This window comes from Trachinotus anak, unplaced genomic scaffold, assembly GCF_046630095.1.
Source record: "Trachinotus anak isolate AG129_WGS33_773 ecotype Australia unplaced genomic scaffold, CSIRO_AGI_Tana_v1 ptg000024l, whole genome shotgun sequence".
Taxonomy (NCBI): Eukaryota; Metazoa; Chordata; class Actinopteri; order Carangiformes; family Carangidae; genus Trachinotus; species Trachinotus anak.
In genome coordinates, this window is record NW_027273875.1 from 7128771 (window position 1) to 7150842 (window position 22072).

The window sequence follows — 22072 nt, forward strand, 5'->3', positions numbered from 1 at the left end:
TAGTATTTTCCACCAGATATTGAAAGTTGTCTTTTGTTTACTTGCATTCAAACCTGAAATCCATTTTATTCCACACTGCACTAAATTTTAAATACAAAAAATATGAATCATTTTAAGGTTATAACCCACAGAAATAAGTTTTTAAGATTTAAGTGTCAAGCACGCTTCCCAGGTTTTTCTCTCAAGAGCAAGACCTGTTCAACCCAGAAACTTTGGAAAAGTGCGTCTACATGTGTAGAAAACCACAGCATACATGGGAATATAAGCAGGAAGTGGTGTGCACATGAGGAATCTGACTTTAGTTAAGTCAAATTTCCATGAAAGACAATTTCTCCTTCATGAATATAAACGAGGACTGAGGCAGGCTAATTTATTACCGAGCACACCAACCAAGCAGGCGTCCTCCCTCCACGGCTCCAGTCGGATGTCACGCCTCTTAGCATGTTGTGATAGAAACCCATTGTCGTCGCGACCAAAATGGTGCAGCAATAGCATGACACACACTGTAAGTAACAGCTTTAGCTCAGGTGCGGAGCTATGTGCATGCATTGTGGTTTAATATCATTTCTTGTGTGGTTTCTCGGGGCTTCGTGGCGCAATAGAGGAACACATTAGACCGTTATGTTAGCTAGCCGAGAACTATTTTCGCTGTAACATACCGAGTTAGCCGATGTGAACGACTGGGAGAGATATGGATGTTTGTATCTTTATTGGTTATGGGCTTCATCGTGATCATGGGAGATGGAGAAATGCCGGCTGTGATCAGCATTACTCATCTAAAGGTTGACGCTAGCTTCCCATCTCACTGGAGTCCGGCGTCAGTTAGCTAAGCTAAACATTAATGTTAGCTAACGTTAGCAAAGTGAGGTGATAGCTTGTGTTAGATTCAGGCCTATTAAACAGTGTGTGAGTTATAAATGGACTAAAATAGCACACAGACAGTAATTTGAATGGTATTATCAAGTTGAAACAGCTACATTATGTGATGGGGTTGCTTGGCCATAGCTAACCTCACAGTCATTCAAATCCCAAGTTTCCATAAATGTGGGTAAAGAGGAGTACTTGTGTATGTTTACCTCACTCACTACCTTTATCCTCCATTTGATCAAAGAGAGGATGGTGTATAAGCGATGCAAGTTAGGTGACAGCCGAAAACACCCTGCCCTGTTCCCCAGAGGAGCAGGGAGGTGTGTCACTGGTTATTGCACTCCACTGACCCTGACAGTGATGCACAGTTTATACACACAACATAAAGGATGTCAGACCTGACGGGGGTGCAGCGATTTACACATCAAACGGGTGAAATGGTTTTATATGCTTAATTTTAACAACTGAGTATAGTAGAAAGGACTTGGTTAAATAATAAAAGTGAGGGGATTATGTCACAGATTGAATAATTACAGTGGGGCCCAAAACTGTCTGTCATTGTCATTCTAAATTAATTTTAAAAATTATTTTTTGCTAAATTATCAGTAACCTTTCCTTTTTTTTTATTTTATATGTTCTTTATTTTGCAGTTTGAGCATGGCAGATAGAAAGGGAAAACCTGTCACTCCGATCAAAACACTCACGAAGAAAGAACAAGAGCAGCTAAAGAAAAAGGTAAGGAGGTTGGGGATGGTATAATATTAGATGTTATTTAGTTATTTTTTCAGACTTGTAATACTGCATTTTCTAATGCATATTTGGATGCCTGTTTTTCCAATAAAACTATGTGTGAATGTGAAATAAGTACATATTACGAATCACTGATCTTAAAATTTTGAATTTGATCCACAGTGAACTATGGTCAGGGATAAAATACTATATACAGTGCATGTTTCTGTGTGACCCTGTAGGAGGAAGAAAAAGCAGCAGAGGTTTTTGAAGAATTCTTGGCATCATTTGAGACCAGTGAGAAAAGCAGTGTGAAAACGTTTGTCCGTGGTGGTATCGTGAATGCAACTAAAGGTCAGCAGCTAGGATTTCATGACTTTCAATCTAGCTTTATAATAGGACAGAGCTACATTTCAGGTTTGTTCCTCTGTCTGGACAAAAGATGAATTCTGAGTTATCTGTTCCTAAAATTAAAAAAAGAGAACTACACATAATTACTAACAGAATACCAAGCTGACTGAGCAGTGAAATAGTTCACCATATTAACTTTTAGGATGTCGAGGTTCATGAATTTGTCTCCTCTTTTCAGAGGAGGAAGCAGCAGAGGTCAAGAAGAGTAAGCTATATCGACCCGCTACAAAGTTTGTTCCTGTGTCCCAAAATGTTTTACCAGCATCATCTGCTGAAAGTAAAAAGTCTGTAAGTTTGTACTGGGAATATGTTTGTGCAATAATTACTGAAATCAGTATAAATGCAAACCGAATATTTATAATGATTTTTGAATGTTGTTCATATCCTTGCAATCAGCTGTAATAATGGTCACAATGTCTGCCTGGTTGACAGATATTTAAAAGAAAGACAGAAGAAAAGAAGAAGAGTAATCTCGAACTCTTCAAAGAAGAACTTAAGCTGTAAGCGTTTTTGCAAATCTGCCTGAAATTGTGTTTCAGTTTCATCCATTGATGTCTTTTTGGCATACGTAAGCCTGCTTTTATATGTGAAATAATTCAGAATACAAGAAGAGCGCGAGGAAAGACATAAAAGGAAGAAAAATGACCCTGGCGGAGGAGGGGGAGGAGGAGGAGGAGGATATGGAGATCTGGACATACCATTATCAGGCCGATCAAGTAAGAGTCCCTCTTCATCAGTGTTTTATTAGTTGAAAATGTCATTATCATAAATCATACTAAGCTCAATCCCGTTTTTTCCCCTACAGCATTATATGATGACCTAACAGTGCCAATGACCACTAACCTTTACATCAGCTGCATTAGCCCAAAGGTAGAGGAGCACGCTGACTTTAATTGGCTCAGGGGAGCAGAGTAGTAGATTTCTCATGATTCATTTCCATCATTTTTCAGATGAATGAGGAGATGCTCTGCAAAGAGTTTGGTAAGTATGGTCCCCTGGCCAGTGTGAAGATTATGTGGCCACGAACTGATGAGGAGCGCTGCAGGACCTCCAACAGAGCTTTTGTGGCTTTCATGACACGGAAGGATGCAGAGAGAGCCTTGGCTGCACTTGATGGTACAGTTGACACTCGCTCCCCCTTCGGCTTTTATTGTGAGGTTATGGTCCACAGTGAGCGTGATCTTGGGATTATGTTTTCTATTGTAGGTAAAGTGATTATGGGCTTTGAAATGAAGCTGGGATGGGGGAAACCAGCTCGCATTCCACCTCAGCCTCTCTACACACCGGTGGGGGTGAGGGCCACTCCGCCACCTCCATCTGGTCTGCCTTTTAATGCTCAGCCAAGGGGTCGCTTCCGCAATGACTTCACCAAGCCACTGGGCATGTCCAAAGGGGAACTTGACAAGGTAAACTTGTCTCTGTTCTCTGGGGTGTCTGCATGACCATTTTTTCTCTAATGTGGCTTATATATTTTAGTGGCAAGTGAATAGGGTTGAAAGTGCAAATTAAGGAAGGATGAGCCTTTCAAAAAAGATGACTGAAAATTCATCACTTGGCCTTTATGTTTAATTAATATGCAATCAGTTCAAACTGCAGTGGGTTCTGCGACTGATTCAGAGTAAATCCAGGACTAAGAAGCAAAACTGTGCCATAAATAACTGTAAAGAATGGGAATCATGTTAAGATTATGTTGCATGTTTGTTCATTCATTGAAGTGATCACCTTGTCCATGTAGTGCCATATTACAGGATGCAGGGCTATGGTAATGCACAAAAACAATTTGACTGTGTATTCAAAGTGTTAATGGATTTTAGCTCTTAAATCTTTAGCTCTTAAAACATTATTAGGTAGTTTAGATGGTAAAGCATTTTAGAGCAATTTACGTGAGTAATAAAGCTGTGTCACCCTCCCCCCCATTTCACTGACTATGAATGCCTTCGTCGTTTTCTATGCTGTATGTATCCTGCAGTGTTTCATCTGTACAAGTACTCACTCTTTAATATTTTCACTATTTGATTTGACTTCACAAACAGACTCTGTCCGAAGCCGTAGTCAAAGTGGTTATCCCAACCGAAAGGTACTCACACTCTTCTTACTACGACTGACCAGCTGTTAATCACACAAGTGTTATAGGACAGAGGCTGTGGTGCAGTGTTCTTATATCCATACAGATTCTGTCATGCAGGAAGTCCCAGTCCTAAGAGCTGTTATTGTATTTGACAGATAGGACATGGTATCCAAATATACACCTCTAACTCTTTGTAGTCTTGCCATTGTCGGTGGACGTTTTGACATTTTGCAGCTGGGGGCTGGGGGCTTTTATTGTAGATGTCAAAGGTCCCTAAGGCCTCAGATTTACATACAATGAATGTGAGTAGTATTTTATCTTCTAGTTTGTTCCATTACCTCAGGAAATTCATGTTGTTTTCAACATAATATTAAGGCAGTGTTATTGTGAAAAGTGAATAGCAATAGACTTTGTAAATGACTGTTGGAGCCATTGATTTATACCAACATCTTTGAGCCCTGGGTTTCCCTTGGGTTGGCTGAGACACTGCAGACCGATACAGCTAGAAGGCAGATAGATTTAATATTAACCCAAGTCAGATTATTTCAGTGGTAGTTGGATGCTAGTGCCACAGATCAAAGCAGGTAATGTTTCAGGTTAGAGTAGTGATTAATATGAACATGCAACTGCAGCGGTAGATCAGACACATGAGTCTCAAGACTCCATGAATGTACTGTTCATTGATGGTCCAGTTCAGAGAGTTTTCAGGCCTGAAGCCCCAGTCCACAGTAACTATTCTACAGCATGAAGCTGCTTGGTGAATTGTTGTCCAGATGCTGATTTATCACTGTATGTGTTAAATATGTTGATCCAGTTATTATCCTAAAATGTGAATTTTGAGGCTTAAATCTGGTGGCCATACAACTGAAATACAGAATTGAATTGAATTTTGTAGTTGAGACAAACCTTGTCAAGTCCAATGACAATATTTACTGAAGTCTTGCAGAGCCAAAGTAATTAGATTCTTCTCATGAATCAAGGTTAAATGGCTGAGCTTCAACTTTGGATTGGGGCTTTCAACCAAAGTCAGTGTTCATCAAGGGACATTGCGACTGATTGCTTTTACCCCTTTTATAGACACAGTGACCCAGGAATATTAAAATATGCTGACACAGTGTCTGCACCACGTAGATGGCAGTAACTGTATAGTTGCAGAGTGGAATGTCCCATGGTCTGTTACCTCATGATGTTCAACATTTTTAAAATAGGGAATGATTTGACATGCAGTAACACTGTTCGGGTCAGCTGTCAGCCAGCAGTTTGCACAGGCCAGTAGTTGACTGTAAAAAGGTATTAGAGATGTCATGTTGCAACTGACAGACAGAGACAAGTTTGCACTGAGAGTTTTGACACAAACCCTGGTCTGATGCACTCCTCTTTCCACACAGGAATCTATTATTCCTTATTCACAGGATGATAGAGTTTGTGGTGCGTGAAGGGCCTGTGTTTGAAGCCATAATTATGAACAAGGAGAAGAACAATCCAGAGTACAGGTAAGCGCGGCTGTACCCGGTCGTGTGGTGTTCTCCCAAGTGATCTTATAAAGTACATGTTAATTTAGCTCGTTCTTTATTTTTGCAGGTTTCTTTTTGACAACAAAAGCCAAGATCATGTGTACTATCGCTGGAAACTGTTCTCAATTCTCCAGGTTAGTGTTTGGAGTAAAACCTTTGCATCTGCAAGAACTAAAAACTCTACTAATCATTTACTTGTTAATCATATTTTTATGGGGAATATTCATAAGAGTCATGTTGATTTGGATACTCAGAATTCCTTCCAGATAGATGAAACTGGCGTATCTCTGTGTAAATATCCATGTATCTGGCCTTCATCTCTCCCACAGGGAGAGTCCCCAACAGAGTGGAGAACCACAGATTTCCGTATGTTTCGCGGAGGCTCCTTATGGAGACCACCTGTCCTAAACAACTACTCGCAGAAAGGTGAGGAGAGGGCAGAAGTGGAGGAGGAAGCTTCCCCTGAGGAGGAGGTGAAGAAAGGGCAGCTAAGAAATGAGTAAGTGTGTCATAATGCGCATAATGACATTTATATTTGTTAATTTAGTTGAAGTAGTTGAATGTAGACCTGTTATTCTTCTGTACACATCATTCAGGCACAGACAGAGACTGGAGACGTTGCTTAAAGAGCTCAGTCCAAGCAGAGGAGATATTGCCAATGCCATGCTGTTCTGTCTGGAGCGAGCAGATGCAGCAGAGGAAGTAGTGGGACACATCACTGAATCTTTTTCTTTGCTCCAGACGCCCCTTCAGAAAAAGGCTAGTGGCATCCATTAAGTTTTCATATAAACAAACTTACTTTGTAAAGTATAGGTGATTTCTCTCACATCATATTTAACTTTTCTTTCTTTTTTTTTTTTTTTTTTGCTCATTCCCACAGGTTGCCAGATTGTATCTCGTGTCAGATATCTTGCACAACTCATGTGCCAAAGTAGCTGGTGCATCATATTATCGTAAATAGTAAGAGACTTAATTATGTTTCAGCACATTTATCACCTTCTGTTACTTCTCGATCTGACAGTCTTAAAGTGTTTCTGTCTCTGTCTCAGTTTTGAAACAAAGCTAACACAGATATTTGGAGACCTTAATGCAGCACACAAAAACATACAAGCCAGGCTGCAGGCTGAGCAGTTCAAGGTAGTCACGTCTTTCATTGGCCTCACATAAGGACATTTACCAAAAAATAAGAATAACAACAACAAGAAAAACAACATTTTCATCTCCTATCTCCATAGCAAAAGGTCATGAGTTGTTTTAGAGCATGGGAAGACTGGGCCATATACCCCGAGCCTTATCTAATCCACCTTCAAAACATCTTTCTGGGCTTCGCCAAAGCAGGGGAAGAGGTGACAGAGACAGCAGAGGTGAGCTGAATATTTATCTTTTCAGTACAGACATCATCACCTTTTTCTAATTTTGACAAATTGGACAGCTGGTCATGTTCAGACGACCCCAAATGTATGCGCATTTGTGTGTCTTCTTGTAGGAAGTACCCTTGGATCTTGATGGTGCGCCAATGGACAGCACACCTATAGATGGGCTACCTTTGGACAGAGCTCCTGTGGATGACCTGGACGGCTGCCCCATGGGTTGGGACCCTCTGGATGGAGTCCCTGTTGATGACATTGATGGTGTTCCTTTAGGAGTCGCCATTGATGACATTGATGGAATGCCCTGTGAGTCCACCTCGTATAAAAAGCACATCTTTCAATCACAGTCCACAGTTTCCTGTTCCTGTTGTCACTTATTTTTTAAATCAATACACTGATCCACCCCCTTATGTAGCTGAGTGTGCACTATTTTGTGTGCTCTATTCTGAATGTTCATACAGGGATTTAAAAAAAGTCATCAACATCATTCAATAGCAAACATAACCCATAATCATTGTGTGACTCAAAGGACTTAGTTGATCACCTGTCCTTGCCCTGACCAGGTGTCTCTTTTTTTTGTTTTTTCCTCAGTGGATGACAGCAATGTTCCTCTCTCCAGAGTGCCTTTGTCAAAGTGGGAGAAGTCAAGTGACACAGCGACATTTTCTCAAGGTAAATCAGGTCAAGATGCGCTTTGTATCGTATCACCCTGCTCTTTGTGGTCTTGCTCATCTTTCCCCTTTCTCTCTCAGCCAAGGCTGAGTCGAAGTGGGACACTGTGGTGGAACAAGACAGTGAAGATGAAGTGAATGTAAGGTAAGACTCCTGTGGTTGGTTTCAATGCACCATCTGTGAAAAGCATGCACAGTATACATGAACAGTCAAATGGTATGGAAATTTATAGTGCTCCTCTCCCTTATGGTGACAGTGTCAACTCCCAGGATGGAGATGAGGACAGCAGTGACAGCAGTGATGACTCCTCCAGTCCGTCCAAATATGACAGTGCAGACTTCCAGAGCTCCCTCAGAAGTTTTCAGATGTCTGAGAGCAAAAGGAAGAGGTTGAGAGAGCTGGAGGCAAGTGCACATCTCTCAGAAGTCTTTGTCTATTTTTATCTTGGTTAGATTGGCTGAAAACAGTGTTTGAAAGTCTGTGTTTTTGTCATCATGTGGTTGAGATCAATCAACTTTTGAAAGTCTCGCTTCTTGCCATGCTCACCTCAATATCCCGTTTAAGCCAGAAGTATACAGTATTTAATCTTGGAAGAAAGACAGCATTAAAATGTAGTGTTCTTGTGATTTTTAATTTTCCCCAGTTGTTGAATAGAACAATTAGAGCCATAACTGTATTAGCACATTCAAATTCCCTCACACCAATTCACATTAGAGACTATGGTTGGCTGCCTCCCTTCATCTTCAACTATTATTTAAATATGTGAAGAAAAGAGAGAATAAATATGTAGAACTGATTGAACTGATCTTGCACAGGTTAAAGTTATGAAGATCCAAGATGAGCTGGAATCTGGAAAGAGGTCAAGAAAGTCTGAAATGAGCATACAACAACAAGTGGAGCACTACAGGAACAAACTGCTACAGAAGGTGGGCTACTGGACAGCTTCTATTAGCACAGCTTTGAATTCATATCACATGTTTTATTTTAGCCTTTACCTAAATAGGGGGTTTCCTGAATTATCATGGAAGTTAATCACAGTTATTATTAACACCCAGTATTTATTCTGCAGTGAGGGGCCCTTAAAGCAAAACTGCAACCATCACTGATGTGTAATAGAAGTATTTCTTTAATCGTGAAAAATTGAGGAAAAAAAATTACAAAAGTGCTTGTTATTAGTTGCGTACATTAAAATTAGAATATCAATTGGTAACCGTAATGAACAGTGTTACTGATGTAAAGCATTCAAAACCAGACACACTCAATGTGAAACTGCACAGCCACAGGGCTAGCAGTTTCAGATCTGCAGATTCTCTCCCCTGTGCACCATCTACAGTGACGTAAAGTCTAGCTAGTTCTTTTTTCTAGCTGCTGTTTGTGTGTGGTGATTGTATTTTACACGTTACACATGCAAAATTGATGTTTTGTTTACTAGAGTACAGTTTCTGTTGAATATTTAAGTAAGAACAAAGTTTTTGCTGCCTCAAGCATCATCATGTGTTTTTTCCTTGAAGTTAGTTTGAAGAACTATGTTCCAAAGAAGAAACCAGGGGGTTAGCAAGGACTGACAAAGTGCTAGTACATTAGTGGTTTCACTGAGTGAACTGAATGGTGGATTTTTGAGAAAGAAAGAAAACAGCATCTATAAAAATTATGACTTTAACGTGTAGGTGTCAGTGTTGATAAGTATACATCTGCAGGCCTGAAATCCAGCTACTTTCCATTAATGTAGGTGGAACAGGTAAGCGTTCGTTGAACTGCTCTGACGTTGACCAAACAGTGCCCCCTTGTGGACAATCTGTGGGCTATTGGGTGCAAACCAGTGGGTTTGTGTTCTACTAGCCAGTTCAGTGGTGTTTTGCATCTTAAATGGGCATAGAAGCCGCCATCTGACTACATTGGGATGTTTTACCCTGTCTACTATAGGAGTTTGAAAAAGATGAAGAAAAGAATGAGAGATCAACATCAAAGTCCAAAGACAGGTCAAAGGAGGAGAGAAGGGACAAAGAAAGGAGCAAAAGAAGTGAAGATGGGGACAGAAAACAAGGACGGAGTAGAGAGTCTGATGACCAGACTCGAAAGTCGAGGAGCATCTCTCCTTTAAGGCAAGTGCCATGAGATGTTTTTGAAACACACCAAAGCATTCACCCTGGTTGTTGTTCTTGAAGCTACTCTATTATAATTTGTTCTACCCATTTAACAGGACAAGGTCTCCTAAATGGTCCAAACGTTCCCGATCACCATCTCCAGACCGGAAGGCAAGGAAGTCCAGGTCACGGTCACCACACCGCTCCCACAAAAAGACAAAGAAGAGCAGACATTGACTCTACTTTGGACCTTGTCATCCATTAGCTTGCTGGTGTCCATGGGTTAGACAATGCACTCCTGCAGTGCCCTTTGAACAGACTGACGTCTGCTCTCTTGGTCCCAACTTACACTAGCCATGCAAGATTCGGCACCCTTTTGTATGATGAAGTTTGAACACTGTAACTAATTAAATATATTTTTGTTTTAATGTTTGTTTTTAAAATCATAACCAGAAATGTTGCTGCAAAGTTCTGACACTAAATAAATCCCTGTTGGTGATGAAAGTGTGTTGGAGGACATGATTGATAGGGCCAGGTATCAAAAAGATATTTATACGGTCTCTCTATTAAATTATTGATTTTCCAAAGTGGAAAAAAAAGGTTATCAACAAACATTTTTGTGTCGATTTTTATTGAGGAAATTAATAGAGCATCATTTGGTTCTGTTTACAAAAGCAGTAAGTATGCAATGTTACACAGTAAATTTACAATACTATTTTATATAATGAAATGTGCTTTCATTGATCAAAGAAATGTATCAAAAGTACTTAAGAGCCAGTACTGTTTCTGAAAAATTTAAGATACCCAGCCCTAATCATTAGTAACTGTATACAGATTTCCTGTACCGTATAGTTGCTGTCATCTGCTGAAATGTTTGATATATTTTAGAGGAAAGCTTGAGAAGTTGAAATTAGAAAAGCAATCTAGATTTCATAGGCACAAATAGTTTGTAAATGACATTTAAAACCACTTTGATTTCCAGACAAATGGTTACATCTCTTTACACAAGACACATTAAAATTTGTGACTGACATTAGGACAGTGTCTTGCACTTTGTAGGAGTTAATGTAATTTTTCTGAAATGTGGGAGCAAAACTAACTAGTAATGCCCATACCGTTACAAATAGCCTTCCAGCTATACTCAGTCTTGACCTTACAGCTGTGAGTTTACACATACAGTACATATCTGAACAGATTTTGTTTCTGCTCAAACCACACATGCTTGGCATTTCTGGGCTCTGGTTTTTTTCTTGATGCCAAACCATTCACAGTTGCTTGGTATTAAAGATAAAAAATAGTAATGTGACAGGGAATCACACCATGTTCTGCTTTGTAGAGTCCATTTCTTCTCATCTTCTATTTTAAGGTCCCTATTATCCTGAAAAAGCTACAGACAGCTCTTTGTCTCAGAGCAATAACCATTAGGTAGTTGGGTGACAATGGATGACTCCTGACGGGCTGTCCTGTATCTTCTGGACCAATGTTCAACAGACAGGCCTGAAAGTGAAGAGCCAACAACCTCTGACCCGCTCAGTACTTTTTTACATTGATGAAAACTTTGATGGCTCCAGTGAAGTCCGCAGAGAGAAGAACCTCCGTGTGATCTGTCTTAAGGGCACCTGCAAAGGACAGTACAATTTGATAGCACTGGAATGACAGTACTGGTGTCATTAAAATCTGTACATGAATGAGTTTAAGCAAACATACCTGAGGGTATGGTTTCTGAGTCTGTGGAGTCCAGGCTCTTGCACTCTGCCTCTGGTTTCTCTGCTCCAGTTTCTTGTGGAACAATAAGGCCTGGGTGGGGTGCAAAAATGGCTGAGGTGACCACTGCGTTGTGTGCTGCAAGATACAGTAAGTGAAGCTTTTAGTGACATTTCAATCAAAGGTAACACATTAATTAGACAGGTAGTTACAGTAAAATGCTGTTTGTTGATCAACACACAGCACAGTTACCTTTAATCCCTTCCCAGAAGTCATTGCGGTCTCGTCGCACTGATGTGAACTTGCTGAGGTCGTGGTAAGTGCTCCAGATGTACACATACTTATCCTCTGAGCCACTGACTATGAAGGAGTAGTCATGGCTGTAGGAAGATATCCCACAATAAACCAGTGTTTGCATAAAATGTGTAGTCCAACATACAAACAGACTATAGCAGATGTGGCACTAATGTTAGTTTACAATGCTCAAGCAAAAACTACATGAAAGGGAATCTTCCTCACCTGAAGCTCGCCTTGATCTGGCTGCTGCTGTTGACATAACCCTTGTATTTCATCGACAGAGACAAGTCCCTCAGGTCATAAAGGCGGATGCGGGAATCGTTAGAGGTCACCAAAATCTGTCAAAGGGAAGGAGGGAATTTGTCATTTATTAAATCTGTCTGACATACCTCATTGTAGGAACATCAAACACACTTTATATGTATCTGTAGTGTAAATCAGATGATACCTTGTTCTCGCCAGGTAGAGGTTCAATACCAGTGATTTTGCGTCCAACTTTGTTCCTGCCTCTGGTGGACCTCACATGAATTTGGGTGTGGTATTTCAGACGCTATGTACAAGTACGTACAAACAGAAATACATTTCAACCTGGAATCATTACTGTCATGATAAAATGTCAATGATAATAATAACATACAGAAATCATCACCATTAGCATAAAAAAAGTAGCTTAACTGGTTACCTCTGTGTCATAGAAGATGCATCGGCCATCGTAGGTGCCAATGACCGCATACTTCCCATTTTGGCAGAAGTTGGCAGCAGTGATGAGGCGTGTTTGGCCATCCACCTCATTCCACAGCGCCACCTTCTTGTCTGGAATGTTCCAGAGCCGTAGCTTTCCATCCAGAGAGCCGCTTAAAAAGTATCTGTCATCCTGGGAAAAAAGAAATGAGTGTTACTATAAATACAGTCTGGGAGTCAGAATGAATAGTGGTCTGATTTGTGCTGAGACACATAATGCAAGGTGATTCCACTTACTCTGGGATGAAAAGCAATGGCTGTGACAAAATCAATGTGCTGAAAGCAGCAGAGACACTCTCTCCTGGATATGTGCCATAATCTGACTGTTTTATCCATGGAGGAGGAGAGCAGGAAAAAGTTCTAGATTGAGACAAAAAGAGAAAACGTGAGACAAGTGATAAAAACCATGACTGTAAGCGCTAAAATATGTGAAGAGCATGGACAAAAAGATGAACATAGGGCCGTAAGACCGTCACCTTAGACCAGGACAAGTCCAACAGATCAGCAGTGTGACCCTTGTACTTGCAGAAGGGGACTTGACGGAAAGGGGCATTCCTATCTTCTGTGTCTGGGTCCTCTGGAGCACAACTTGCCTAGGATAAGAGTACAATCTATTATGAAAATACGGAGCCTCAAGACTGTAAAATATACAGCATTGCAATACCTTAGAAATATTTTAATATTTTCAAGAATGACCAGACAACGCACAAATCAAAGGTGTTCAATTAACTTCACTCACCCCAGGATCCGTGTCAGATTTAGAGGAGCATAAACTTTCCTGAGATGGAGAAGGTGAAACTCGACCTGGAGAAGCCAAATCAAAAGAATCTCATATCATCAAGTTGAGCATCTAAATTAAAACAATGAATCATTATACAACACAAAATCTTATAGATGTTGATGAGGCTACCTTCCGTGTTGTACTTTAATCTCATGTTATTGAAGTAGTCAAAGGCAGTCTTCAAGACCCAGATGCGAACCACATTATCTTGGCCTGCAGTTGCCAGCAGCCTCCCACAGTGAGAGAACTTCATTGTCCAAACGGCCCCCTGAGGACAAGACAAAGATGCTGTAACATGAGCATTCATTGGTGCACGTCTTCTCTTAAAAACATTAACAAAAGAGAAAATAAATAAAAAATTGAAATTCTCTTACCATGTGTTCTCCACTCAGGTCCTGCACAACTTTAATCTGATCAAAGTCAAAGGGACCCTTGAAGCTGTGTGCTGCCTTGAACTTGGCAGGCCTGGTGTAAGGCATACCCTCATCGTCACTTGATGACGGATCATCCTGATCTGTATGAAACACTGAGCCAACCCAAAACAAAAAGTGTAACTGAGATTATCAAAGCCTCCCCAGCAGCAGGAGTATTAATATTTCATAAGCATGTGCCGACATTATAGCAGCTCACAGTCTGAGAAATTTAACAATTATTATGTAGAGCTTGTTCAAGATCTAACTGCCACACTTTCAACAGTAAAACAATGTATTTATGTTGGATTCCTCAGGAAATATATAGAGTTATCATATTACGTTTTATAAATCCACACATAGTGAATACATCAAGATTCACGGATGAGACAAAAGCAAAAGTTTGCTAAGCAAAGGAAAATTGATAGTCTGGATCATTAATTCAATTGCTTTATGAGTTTTAATGATTCAATAGTGCAACAGTGCGGCTGCCATTTATGGACAATGAAATGTTACAATTAAGCAATTTATCCTGTAAAATCCTCAATGCCCCCATCCATTTACAAATGGGAATCTGATCCAGATCTCTTCTCCAGCCTGTATTTGCATGTGCTCTGCGTTCTGTTTTACTTATACTTACTAAATAAAATCCACACACCCTATCAAGACAATGTCTGAAGTAGTTTTATGGCAAATATAAAATAAAAAAAAAAACAGAATACACTGTAAAATCTAGTTTAGGGCAGTATCTTTACAACACTTTTCTTACATCAAATAACATGCTTACATTTGAGGTGTTTCCAAAAAATATAATCATCTTCACAAAGTGTCAAATGACTGTGGTTTTTTACCTTCATCACGCACACTTTTTACTTTGTTGACTGCCTTCTCTCCATACTCCTCAGCGAGATGCTTGGCTTTCTTCACAGACTTGCCAAGGAATTTTTTTAACTGGGTTCTATTTAGAAATAAACGAGAACCAATTATTACATTTACATTAGATCTTGTGGTAGGAGGAGCAAAAAAAAAAATAAATTCCCAACAACAGACTACGGGAAGTCATTAATCCTTACGTTTTCTGTTTCAGTTTTCCTCCGTCTGTGTCTGACAGTGGTGCCTGAGCCTTGTCATCATCATCTGATTGTGCTGCATCATTCCTGTGAATAAAAAATAAAACAAAATCAACTTCCTCTACAAAATGTACCATTTGTTTTTACATGATGAGGCTTTAAAAAGCTTTTAACAGTGGGGAAATGTTTTATTTATGTGTTAATCCAAAGAAAAGAACTCTTTCCTGGAAGCTTTGATGTCTGGATTAAAAATATCCACTTTTGACCTTTTTTTTTTCATGTAGTACTGGACAAAGCACTACTTATTTTTGCATTTGAAGTGCAAACCTGTCACTGTTTCAGCTTATCTACCAAATGTCTGTTGCTTCACTAATTTGAGAAGAACAACCAGTGGTTACATTTGTCTCTTCTATTTGGTGCTGATGTGAGTGGTCATGGTCAGTGAATGTTTGATTCTACCAACTTGGGGCTTTTTTGTGTAGATTGCTTTAGTTTTCATTGTGTGAATCAGTATTGCAATTAAGCAATTAAGGCTTAAAAACACGTTTGGTTTCTCATAAAGTTCTCAACATATAGGACAGATGATACTAGCTTCCTGCACCAATCAAATTTAACAATGCAGCTAATACTGAAAAATTATATTCTTCTTACGCAATGTACTCCTTGGTCCTCCTCATAATGTGCAGAGTGAGAGGGTTAATCCCAGCAGGAAGTTTCTCTTCTGCCTGGATTAGAGGGATCTCTTCACCAGTGTCTAGATTCTTGATCATCACACTAGCCAGAATTTCCTATTTTAAGAGAACACAGAAATGTACATTGTGTGCATAGAAGGTTGGGGAAAGGAATGTGCAAGACGCTGTGCTATGGCTTGAATTAAAGCTCAAAAAAAAAAAGAAACAGAACGACTCTTACTTCATCTGTCAATTCTCTACCAGAGTTGGAACGCGGACGCTGAGGGCCTGGAGTTGCTCCTCCACTCTGAGATGAGGCCTGTTCATCCTCATTTTCCTAAGAAAATACAAGCAAACAGTGGAGCAATAGTACAATAGATAAGCAAACTGCCACACCATACATAGTTTTGAGCAGTTCTGGATGAGCAACAAAAGGAGATCAACCTCACTAACCTGTGCTGTCACCACCTTGTCCCCACTGGTGGCACTTGCCAGATCCAAGGAATGCTGCAGCTCTTTGGTTAAACACCTCACTGTGCTGCTCGGAGACACCAGACCAGAGGGCTCCAGAGCATCACCGCTGACTGGATTGACCACAGACACTGAGCAATCATACAACAGTACACAACACTTCATCAGAAAAAGTCATCGTAGCTGATAAAGCATAATAATTAAAGACATTTTGCCTAGATGGTTGTGATAAGTAAAACCTTCTCTACAGAGGAGGAGACGCTGTGAGCTGCTCTCTTAATTCTTTGAAGCACATATTTGTGGAAATTCAAGTGTATACCAGTGGCCAGTATACCAAGCCCATTTTCCCTTTGAACAAAAGGTTACTATTTACTAGTTGTCTATAGAAAAAGATGTGAGATGACACATAACCCTTAAACACTTGACTTTCTAAAATGATATCAGTCTGAACAGTGGGTGTTAAGGTAAATGTGTGTCAAATGTTTTACCTTTGGTTTCTTTCTGTTCACTATTTTTCTGTGCTTCAAGCCATTCCTTATACATTTAAAACACTATTCACACTTGGTGGTAACAGGCTTGTCATTCAGTCTCTCATGCTTTGCAATGCCCAATACAAGTAAATCAAGAGCAAAACATGTAGGCTTATGCTCACCTAACAAGGACATGGAAAAAAAACTATTGCTCTAAGGGATGTAACTTATAGCAATGTCAAACGATTTAAAACAGTTACTAATCCAGTTCATTTCAAAACACATGTGTCATGGTTACACTCATCAATTAAGTGTCATTAACTGTACAGTCTTTTCTACCTTCCAGTCCACTTGGCCTCAGACACTCCTGAGACTTCTTGGAAGGTAGACCCTGCCAAGAAGGGGGAGGCGGTCTCGGTGGAGGACCTCCACTAGGAGGGGGTGGGCGTGAAGGAGGAGGCTTCTTAGTGCTGGCTACAATGTCTGGCTCCACTGTGAATTGACGTGGGGGTTTTGTAGGCCCAGAGGAGTCTGAGTCAGCCGGCCTCTCTGTGAATGGGACCTGGTCTAAGATATCTGCAGGTCTCTGATCCTGCTCTCCCTCTGCTACCGCAACGGCTCCATATGGCCGACTCTGCCCTATGGTGCTGGTGATGTCTGGAGGCTGAACATGTTCTTGTGACCCAGCTGATGGCCCGGGGACATCTGTGGGTTCAGGGGCAGGTACAGAGCATGCTCCATTTGTTGCTGCACTTTCCTGTTGTTCCTCTTGCCTCTCAACAAGCTGAGGTTCGACAGCCGGCGCTGCTACCTCCTCAGGAACTTCCTGAGCATTAATCTCTTCCTTTAGCTCAGGCTCTTCTCTTACATCAACATGTAGCTGATCTAACAGCTGAGCCACTTCACCAACATCCCCAGCACTTCCTTTTTGACTCTCCTCAATGATGCTATCAATGATCTGTGAGGAAGAGAAAATAACAGTTATGTAATTTAACAATATAGTAACTATGCTACAAGTTCCCATGTCTAGCTCAGCTACAAATGAATATGTTGTTGTCCGTACCATTTCTCTCTTTCTTTTCACAGCAGTTATCACAAAACAAAAAGTCAGAACATGAATGAAACCCACATAAAACCTGGATGTTACAGCAAAGGACACACTGCAGGATATGCCATTTCTTAAACACATCATCACAGATTTGGCACACTTTGACCCCCTGACATCTATTAGATTCACACTGACTTACATTTTTCATACAAAATAAAAATATGAGAGTATGTGCTATAACAGAGAAAACCATTACTTGTAGGGAATCATCCTGCTGAGTCTCAGATGTGGCCGCTCCGCAGCTCACCTCCTGTACAGCGTTAACTGATCTCTGTGAAAGCTGTTCACATAGGAAATAACAAAAGTCACAAACCAGCTTTGATTTATGTCAAGGCTCATCAGGAAAATCCAGACTGAGTGAAACCTATTTGTCGAGCAGCAGTCACTAACTAAAGAGATTTATGTTTAATGAGTACATTTCCTTTAATTTTCCATAGTTCTCTCGTCCTGCTAACTTTTTAATTGGTCTTTTTTCATTAGATGTGGTCTGCTTGCCACAAGGGTGAATACCGTGACTTACTTGACGTCTATTCGAAGGTCTTTACACTGATCTTATCCTTGCGTGAAACACTGTTCCATTACACAATTTCCTTTTGCTTCAAAATCTATGTTTTCAGTGCATTTTGCTGATTTTAGGTGTGGGGCTAATGCAGGTCTGTGATCAAGCATCACTCCTGGGTCCGTTCCAATATCAGTTACCTATTGTGTAGATCTTATTTGCAATCTCTCATGAGCAAGCGTAATTTGAATTTCAGTTGTAACTGTCTGTGGGAAGGGCAGGCAGAGCAAAAAAAAACAGATGAGCCATTTCCATTTCATTTACATTTTCCTAGCTGTCACAAAGGCAGGACTGGCTTACCCAAGACAGAGACAGGCATCATGGCAAAGAGCTGAATATTTGCAGTTAATGACTCATTACTGAACAGGCTGTAATGTTTTCAGGCAGGTTACCAATATCTTAAGTTGTAGTCACTTTAAGGGCAACTTCACAGAGAATTTCTATAAACACTGCAGTCGCCTCTAGATATCCAAACACTTAATTGTATTATATTAGTAGAGTTGGATTCCAATTGCCATTGGTACCAGAATCTGGTAGAATGCCAAGATAAATTCATGTCTAAGTCTGACAAACTTTTTTTAATTAGCAAAGGCAGTCATTTTGCAAACAACAAACACAATCAGATATATTCTATCAGACAAAAATAACTGCAATAGATTCTATAAAGGATTTGGAAGGATTCCAACATGAAAATTTAAATAAAATCCAACCCTATGTATACACTGCATTTTCAAGCCTTGATAACTTTCAAACTGGTGACAACTCGGCTCACACATACTGCCTTGTTTCAACAGTGCCTGGGTTTAGATAAACATACCTTAGGCGAAGGAATGACAAACTTTGCAGGTGACCTAAAAAAAACACAAAGGGGTAAGGTTTAAAAATGCAATGACAGCCAATGTTTAAAATGCAGCATCCTAAAAACAAATCTAATACAAAACCAAATTTTACCCCCACTCCATTTCTAGATGAGGTTGCTAACAACTACTTAAGTCTGAAAGAATGATTCAGCTGTGTTCTGAATGATTAATGATTAACACCTTGTATGTCAAATTACAAAATATATTTACAGGGTAGCCTCAACCTTTCATATTTACTTAACATTTCCACCAGTTAACTTTTAAAATGTAAGAGATATAACAGAGTCCAACAAGCACAGTAGGAGTCTACTTTTCTTACATCTATCTATCTATCTATCTATCTATCTATCTATCATGAACTGGTTCTATTTCCTAACATTACTAAATATATTGGAACATTTCAATGGTGCACCAGACAGAGCCCCATGCTCCAATCATGACAGCCAGTAATATCTTTTTGGTGTGGCAATACACAGTGTGTTTGAATGGAAACTGTTGAGTTGCATCTTGGTTTCTGCTTTCACCGGAACCTGTTCCAAACAAACCTTATCCCACAGTCCCGAGATCTGAGGAATAACATCATGTGACTTGTATGTTGGGGCAGACCTTCCCTGCACTGTCAAACAGCTGGCGAAAAGACCCACTGTGTGACACTGCACCACACATTTTAATCGTTTATTATTTCAACCAGCCTCCTCTTAGAAACAGCTGAGTTAACGTTATTTAAACAGATAGCAGATTTAACGTTCACCAGTTAGCTGTCCATGCTAAGTTTGTCCATGTAAGTACTTTAGTACGGCACATGAGATAAAACAAGCAGATGTCAGTCTTATCAAATGTACTATAACAGAAGTGTGTTTCCTTACACTTTTGGAGAAGGAGTAAAATTGACGTCCTCAGGAGCATCATAGAATTCCTCGGTGTCACTTGTATCTGACGCCATGCTAACGTGAATTTAGCCCGCTAGCTAATTTAAGTTAGTTGCCAGGCAGCTGTCTACAAGCCTAACCTGCGAATGACTTAAGTGTTGCACACATGTGCTTCTCTCTATATATACTGCCTCCTCGATACTAATATTATAATTTAAAATGTTTGGCCCGGGCGTCGTCAACAACCACTTTCCAGTCTAACGTCACGCCATAACGTCAAAGTATGCTAGCCAGTTGCTAGGCTAACAAATGCAATCTGGTCGTACGGCTGAGCAACACCCACTGCTAACTAGCTTTCACCCCTATTTTAAATCTGTCACATTCGCGCAAGGCACATCCCATGAAAGCACACACCAAAAGCGCGGTTTTACAATGGCATACACTTGTTCAGCTGTCAAGCTACCGGGGCCAGTGGACCGCGTCATAAACAAACCAGCACCACAAAAAATACATCCCAGCTAGGTTGAGTCAAAGGGCGGGGCGCAGACGCCCTTCTTCTTCTGCTTCAGCGTCACGGCAGCTGGGGATGACTTCGCTTCGAGACTGCCCGCTACTGATGATCCAAAACGGGCATAGGCTGTCAAGCGCCCTGAGATGCTGAGCAGGGAGATATTCATTACATCCAAAGAATACGTTAGCTGCAATATTTTTCAAAGGCTGGAAGAACATTGTCCAAGGATGAGAAGCTGATCACTGAAATCTGAGATCTGTGAAGCAGAAACCTATATAGATTTTAACATAAACACATAACATGAATAATTATTTTCATAAGGAAAACATATATTTGGCATTTCTGCAGTGCAGTTTCTTCTTACTTATTGGCATACATATGCACTCATGGCAATACCTCTGTGATGCACTAAAACTGTCAAATAATATCAGCAATGCAGATTTATAAAAGTCTGGCTCTGTATATCTAAACTTGAAGTTTATAAGTACAATATCTACAGTCCTGATCAAAATGACTGGCATCCCTGAATTTCACATGTGTAACTCAGATTATCTTCAGAAGTAAATGCAAATGAACCAATTTTGAATATTTTCATAAAATGTCCATGGTTACTAAGAAAGAAAAAGAAAAAGACTTTACATAATAATGAATTTACACAAACAAAATGCACCCTGGGTACAATTACTCAAACCAGAATCTCAGGAAGACACCGCTATTGAAAGAAATGCAGTTGAAAAGCAAGAGTCTAGTGTTTGCAAAACTTTCATAGATAGATAAGCCACAGTGTTTTGGGGATAATGTTCAAATGAGGGTGGACGCTCTATCATGCTGTAGGAGTGCTTAGTTGCCTGTGGGGCTAGAGGCAATACACGTATCAATGGAATAATGAAATCAGAAGATTTACAAGGCTTTTTAGAGCAAAATGTGTGCATGACAGAAAACTTGGTTTGAGGCGAAGGTCTTGGGTCTTTCAGCAGGACAACAGCCCACTCTCATCCAGCAGCACAAAAGAATGGTTGAAAAGGAAAAGATGGACTGTTTTAAACTGGGCAGCAATGAGTCCTGACCATCACCCCATTGAAAACTTTGAAAAGAGCTGGAACAGCCATTGCAACAATTACTGTTGCATCACTAGCTTGGATGCACGGCAGTGGAGGAGCGTCAGAAACTACCAGCAGGTGCAAGAGGCTTCTAGATAGCAACCAAACATTAGTGATACATTTTGTGTTTAAATTGTTTCACTGCTATGCAAGTTTTTTTTTTCATGTAACCTTGGGCATTTTATGAAAAATTATACTCATGCATAATTGGTTTATTTGCATTTATTTCTGAAGATATTCTGAATTACGTACTTGAAATTCAGAGCTGCCGATAATTTTGAGCAGGACTGTAGCTGTTGATGAATCTATTCATTATCTATTTATTCATTATCATACCTCTGTTAGTCAGCTCTACTCTTAACCTCTACTCTGTAATTCAGGATCTTGGTGAACGACTGCTGTTGGTGCCCTTCCTTATGTAAAATTTTCTTCCTCGATTCTTCTTGGGTCCTGGACTGTATCAGTATTTAATTCACAGTTCAAACACTCCCTCCTTGCCTGCCAAGCACCAAATCTCCATGTTACATTTAAGCTTCTCATATCTCCCACATTCAGCTTATCATCTCTACAAGCCCTTGTATACTAAATAAAGAGACCTTATTCTGCTTCTTCCTGCTCCATGTTCCTTTGCAACCCGAGGGCCACTCACAGAGGTCTGCATTCTGTGAGTGACCTTCTGGTTCGAAACTTTAATTATACTAGAAAATGTAAATACATACTGGTGTCAGCTGGATC

General features: G+C 40.2%; 2 protein-coding genes across 5 annotated transcripts; one reads left to right on the plus strand and one right to left on the minus strand.

Annotated features, from left to right (window-relative positions):
• Positions 1–363: 363 nt before the first annotated feature.
• LOC139607551 (U2 snRNP-associated SURP motif-containing protein) lies at positions 364–10219 on the plus strand. 2 transcript variants are annotated; one of them, XM_071460512.1, is made up of 24 exons: positions 364–505; positions 1518–1602; positions 1839–1950; positions 2186–2295; positions 2440–2507; positions 2608–2723; positions 2813–2877; positions 2958–3123; positions 3214–3413; positions 4041–4084; positions 5464–5568; positions 5657–5723; positions 5919–6088; positions 6186–6348; positions 6470–6549; positions 6639–6726; positions 6825–6953; positions 7076–7265; positions 7551–7631; positions 7712–7775; positions 7888–8035; positions 8447–8557; positions 9555–9733; positions 9832–10219. In XM_071460512.1, exons 2-24 carry the CDS (start codon positions 1525–1527, stop codon positions 9950–9952), a joined length of 2655 nt encoding a protein of 884 aa, XP_071316613.1. In that variant the 5' UTR covers positions 364–505; positions 1518–1524; the 3' UTR covers positions 9953–10219. The 2 variants fall into 2 exon arrangements, with proteins under 2 accessions (XP_071316613.1, XP_071316614.1); XM_071460513.1 differs by lacking the exon at positions 364–505 and adding an exon at positions 743–782.
• A 108-nt stretch (positions 10220–10327) lies between these two features.
• wdr44 (WD repeat domain 44) lies at positions 10328–20229 on the minus strand. 3 transcript variants are annotated; one of them, XM_071460509.1, is made up of 20 exons: positions 19724–20229; positions 18815–18848; positions 17635–17718; positions 16670–17288; positions 15843–15991; positions 15631–15726; positions 15370–15506; positions 14722–14805; positions 14500–14606; positions 13613–13764; positions 13368–13506; positions 13197–13261; positions 12934–13050; positions 12695–12817; positions 12399–12590; positions 12165–12266; positions 11939–12054; positions 11672–11799; positions 11423–11557; positions 10328–11334 (listed from the first exon to the last, which is right to left on the minus strand). In XM_071460509.1, exons 1-20 carry the CDS (start codon positions 19798–19800, stop codon positions 11246–11248), a joined length of 2745 nt encoding a protein of 914 aa, XP_071316610.1. In that variant the 5' UTR covers positions 19801–20229; the 3' UTR covers positions 10328–11245. The 3 variants fall into 3 exon arrangements, with proteins under 3 accessions (XP_071316610.1, XP_071316611.1, XP_071316612.1); XM_071460510.1 differs by having other exon boundaries at positions 15843–15973; positions 19724–19939; XM_071460511.1 differs by lacking the exon at positions 19724–20229 and adding an exon at positions 18949–18999.
• Between the last annotated feature and the right edge of the window lie 1843 nt (positions 20230–22072).